The sequence below is a fragment of the Takifugu rubripes genome, chromosome 22 (assembly GCF_901000725.2).
Source record: "Takifugu rubripes chromosome 22, fTakRub1.2, whole genome shotgun sequence".
NCBI lineage: Eukaryota > Metazoa > Chordata > Actinopteri > Tetraodontiformes > Tetraodontidae > Takifugu > Takifugu rubripes.
This window is the reverse complement of record NC_042306.1, coordinates 15199063-15204062: the sequence shown is the minus strand read 5'-3', so window position 1 is coordinate 15204062 and position 5000 is coordinate 15199063. Positions and strand designations below refer to the sequence as shown.

Genomic DNA, 5000 nt, shown 5'->3' with positions numbered 1-5000 from the left:
GCATACGCTGTCGCTAACAGCTGCTGTTGCTCCGTCCCAGATGTTTGGAGGGTGTTTGTGCCGGTCCCGTCCGGGGGGGGGGGGGTGGGACGGTCAAACAGGAAGAAGGAGAAGAAAGACAAAGCCAGGATGAGCTAGCTGATGCTAACTGTGGCTGAGTGCTCAGACCTCCGAAACCCTGAATGTGTAACGGGAGAAAAAGAGGACACCGAAATATCGAGAGCAGCGTTTTACTCTCAGGAAACGTCCGACTTTTTATCGGCCCTAAACAGGCTCCCTTCCTCGTTTCCCAGCATGCCTCAGGGCTGCGGGATCCTCACAGGTCAGAAAGAGGAACACAAACTTTCCCTTTTCAGCTGCTTGTCCGTCCCGTTGCCAGGGGCGACCAGCTGTTAAACATCGGCACTCCTTTAGCTGTTGTGGACCCCGAATCAGGTTCATCTCCAGCTTCAGAGGAACTTCACCAACGCAACTTTGCTGCGTTTCTCCTCCCGGGTCGTCATGGCAACCGGAGAATTAAAATAAACCAAGGCATGAAGTGAAAATGAGCCAATGAGCTTTACGGGGAGCTGCCTCAGACTCCAACTGAGGAAAATAGAGCCTCAGAGCTGAGATGCTTGTTTATTAGCTATTAGTTAATCACCAACCGGCCCAGATCTGCTCTGATCACAGGTGAAAGGACCAACATGCTAACCAGCTAGCCACGGACGTTTGGTTGCAGCACCACGTCCTGCCTGTAGAGGCGCTGCTGAGGTTTGTTGCTTTAGCTGAAGAGCACCTGTGGAACCCACCTGGCCGTCAGGTGACCCGGCCGTCAGGTGACCCGGCCGTCAGGTGACCCGGCTGTTGGTGGACGACACGCGGACTCAAATGCTAAACAGGCTAATTTTAATGGCAGATTAATGTCCTCTGTCCTCCATCATGACCTCTGGTCACCACGGCGACCGTCATATTTAAGCTATGCTAACTTTAGCAGGTGGCTAAATGTTACATCAGTGTTGATTTCAATGAAGCTGCCGTTTGTCTACAGTCTACAGAACCTTCTCGGACTAGGTTCTGGGAGGTTCTACTGACCCGTCAGGATCAAAAGAGAAGAACCAAAGAAAAGTGCAGCGGTTTTTGGACAGATGGAGCTGCTGCTGCCGTCTCCAGCTGTTTCTCCGTTCTCGGCGTGATAATAAGGTCACATGAAGGACGTGTTGGATCAGGACGGTCCTGCAGCCGCCTGAATCCGTCCAGTTTGGGACGGATTCCAGAAATTCTCTCATCCTGAGAATCAGCAGAAAAAAGAAGCTCCAGTGGAGACGAAAGGAGGGTAAAAATAGACTGAATAGCAATGAGGAACTTTGGTCCTGCCTGGAGCCACACGTGAGTCAAAGTGGGGGAAGCTGCTCCTCGGGAGGACGTCTCCTCCTCCTGAAGGGTTAGCATGGAGCGCTTCAGCCGCTAAGCCCAGTCCGCTGGTTCTGAAGGACCCACGTCGCTCAGATAAGGAAAAGTGGGACGAGGACGGGCGGGGGTGGAACCTCTGACGTCTGCCTCCTCAATAAATCGCTGAATTAAGCTTTTTTTTACCCAGAATTCCTGTGGAGAACGATGTGATGGTTGTGCTAACATCGCTGTAGCATCGCTGTAGCATCGCTGTAGCATCACTGTAGCATCACTGTAGCATCGCTGTAGCATCACTGTAGCATCACTGTAGCATCACTGTAGCATCATTAAACGTGACTATGAGGTAAATTTAAAGGTTTATTCTCTCTTTAATGAGATGCTAAACAATAGCGTGAATCTTCCTTCACAAAACGTTAAAGTTTGAAAATATTTGCAACAAATGAAGAAGAGTTTTAATTGTGGTCTCCACAGGTGACCTGGCGGGGGCAGGTGCTGCGCACAGGTGACCTGGCGGGGGCAGATGTTGCGCACAGGTGACCTGGCGGGGGCAGGTGTTCCACACAGGTGACCTGGCGGGGACAGGTGTTCCACACAGGTGACCTGGCGGGAACAGGTGCTGCGCACAGGTGACCTGGCGGGGGCAGGTGCTGCGCACAGGTGACCTGGCGGGGGCAGATGTTCCACACAGGTGACCTGGCGGGGACAGGTGTTCCACACAGGTGACCTGGCGGGAACAGGTGCTGCGCACAGGTGACCTGGCGGGGGCAGGTGCTGCACCTGTGGACCATGGTGGATCCAGGTGTTCTCCCAGCTGGGTTAAAGGTCACCTGCTGATAACGGCTCCTACTGTGTTACACCTGACAGCACAGGTGACCCCGCCCCTTTTGTGTGTGACGATGACGTCATTCGCCAGGCTGGTCGACGGACTTCGATGCGATTCTGGGATCGATCCGTCATGACGTCACTGACCGTCTGTTTTGTTTGTTCTTTGTTGTTTATGTTTCAACAACAAAACGGAACGGGCCAAGCGCACGCGGCCAGAGTGGCTGTGACGTCAGACCGCTGCCCAGACACAGAAGATTCGACGAAGAAGAATCGAAGACGGGAGGGAGGCGGGTGCGCTGTCTCGTGGCGCTCTCGCGAACGGTGACGGACGGTCGTCTTGGCCCCTCCCCCCCTCCCCCCTCCCTCCACAGCCAGGTGTTGCGTTCAGCCGCGAGCCTCGTGCTGGTGTAGCGGCGGGAGAAGCAGCTCGCGCAGTGGAAGTTTGGGACCGCGAGCGGATCCTGCTGACGGGGTTTCCAGGAAATTGGACGCGTGCTTCCCCTCCTGGCCGGTTCCGCCCGCGGGAATGACCCAGTGACGGATCCAGCTGTGCCACCGACGCGCGCAGCCGTTCCCGGCCCCCGGTTCTGGAGGCTGACCCCTGGTTCCGCTCCGTGACGCCCGCGGCACCCTGATGGTGCGGACCGTCGGCGCGCGGAGTCCGCCTGAAACCTGCTGATCTGGCGTCGGGCTCGACGCGGAGCGCCGCGCGCGCGTAGTGCGGGGATGCTGGATTTATGCCGCCGCTTCCTCGGCGACGGAACCGCGACGATGACCTCCAGCCGAGCTTCAGCTCGTGGCGACAGAAGCACGCGCCCTTGGTTCGATGTCGTCTCCCCCAAGTGGTCGCGCTAACTCGCAGGGATCTGAGCGAGCGGCGCGAGCGAGCGCGGGGCAGAGCCGCAGGAGCAGCGCGCGGCGGGGGCGGCGGGGATGGAGCTGTCCGAGGTTCGGTGCTCCAGCGCCAGCGAGGAGCTCTACACCATCAACAGAACCCCCAGCGCGCGGCCCAAACGGCTGCTGTGGCAGGACGCGGTGCGGCACATCACCGAGCAGCGCTTCATCCGCGAGCAGGGCGGCGGAGGGGGGGGAGGGGTGAAGGACGGCTCGGACGAGCCCTATGACCCGGGCCAGGGCGCGCGGAAGCAGTCGGCGGGCAGGACGTCGGTGGGCGACCGGCACAACAACGGCGGCACCAAGGTGTTCCCGGAGCGCGCGAGCAGCGACCTGGGCTTCCTGCAGATCGACTGCGCGCCCAGCAACTCGGACTTCTTCCTGAACCGGGGCCACTCGTACCGGGGCGTCATCTTCCCCACGCTGCGCAACGCCTTCAAGTCGCGCGACCTGGAGCGGCTGTACCAGCGCTACTTCCTGGGGCAGCGGCGCAAGTCGGTGGTGGTGATGAACATCCTGGACGTGGTGACCAAGCTGACGCTGCTGGTGCTGCACCTGACGCTGGCCTCGTCCCCCATGGACCCCATCAAGGGGACGCTGCTGGGCTTCTTCACGGGCATCGAGGTCGTCATCTGTGCCTTGGTGGGGGTGCGGAAGGACACCACGTCGCACAGCTACCTGCAGTACAGCGGCGTGGTCACCTGGGTGGCCATGGCCACGCAGATCCTGGCGGCGGGGCTGGGCTACGGGCTGCTGGGGGACGGGGCGGGCTACGTGCTCTTCGCCCTGTTCGCCACCTACAGCATGCTGCCCCTGCCGCTCACCTGGGCCATCCTGGCCGGCCTCTTCACCTCCGCGCTCCAGATCCTGGTCCAGATGCTCATCTCCCAGACGGCGCAGCTGTCCCCCAACCAGGTGAGCGAGACCTGGCTCGGGTCCTGGGCCTGTAGGGGACCAGTTCCCGCTCCGCTTGTGTTACAGATGTTTTGTGTGAGGGCCCAACGGGTCAGAACCTGGACCCGTCCAGCCGTCTTCCTCGAATGGTCAGCGCCCCCTGCTGAGCACTGCTCATGTAGCACCTTTTCCTGTCACACACACACACTCTCACACACACACCCTGGTGGGCCAATATTGGCGTGTTTAACACCTTGTAGCAAACGCCGTTTGCTAGCGGTGGACGATGCTAGCTAGCAATAGCAGATTTTAATCTGTCAATCAATCAATCCTTATTTATATAGCGTCTGTTACCATCAACATTGTCCCTAGACCCTCTCCAGAGTCCCAGGGCCTGACCCCCAACGAGCAACAGAAAAACTCCCCTTTAACAGGGAGAAACCTGGAGCAGGACCAGGCTCAGGTGGGGGGACCCTCCTGCTGATGGCCGATCTGTGGTGGCAGATTTGCTAATCATTCCAGATTTTAGCACAATGCTCGTCAGCAGGCAGAGACTTGCTCGATGCTAATGAAAGGTGATGCTAGTGCCCACAGGAGCACGTTAGCGCTAGCCGATGGGAGCTGAGCTGACACGCGCCAAGCTAGCACCTTTGCTAAACCACAGTGGTTTGGTGTCTGGGGATTATTTAGCGTGTTGTTATCAGTCGACCTTTAAGATCAGAGCCTCGCGTGATCCATCGTAATGCGACGACACGCGAGCCGGCGCCGGCGGACGGACGCGTGGGGAGACCAGGACCAGGTCCTGAGGTGGTGCAGGGTGGCGCCGCTGCAGACGTGGACCAGAAGGTCCATCAAACATCCCTGAAATTCATGGCTTCATTTTCATGAAGTGAAGTTGGAGCTGGACAGATTAGCAGGGTGGAGGTTCCCCATCAGTTCCTCGTTGGTTCCTTGTCGGTTCCTCGTTGGTTCCTTGTCGGTTCCTCGTTGGTTCC

At 58.4% G+C, this 5000-nt stretch overlaps 1 protein-coding gene across 3 annotated transcripts in view; it reads left to right on the top strand.

Annotated features, from left to right (window-relative positions):
• Window positions 1-2567: 2567 nt before the first annotated feature.
• Window positions 2568-5000, top strand: part of adcy8 (adenylate cyclase 8 (brain)) — a 16164-nt gene continuing 13731 nt past the window's right edge. The window contains exon 1 of one of the 3 annotated variants that reach the window (XM_029831620.1): window positions 2568-4026. In XM_029831620.1, coding sequence (XP_029687480.1) covers window positions 3151-4026 — 876 coding nt within the window. In that variant the 5' untranslated portion in view covers window positions 2568-3150. The remainder of the gene's footprint in view (window positions 4027-5000) is intronic. The other 2 variants (XM_029831619.1, XM_029831621.1) reach the window with 2 other exon arrangements.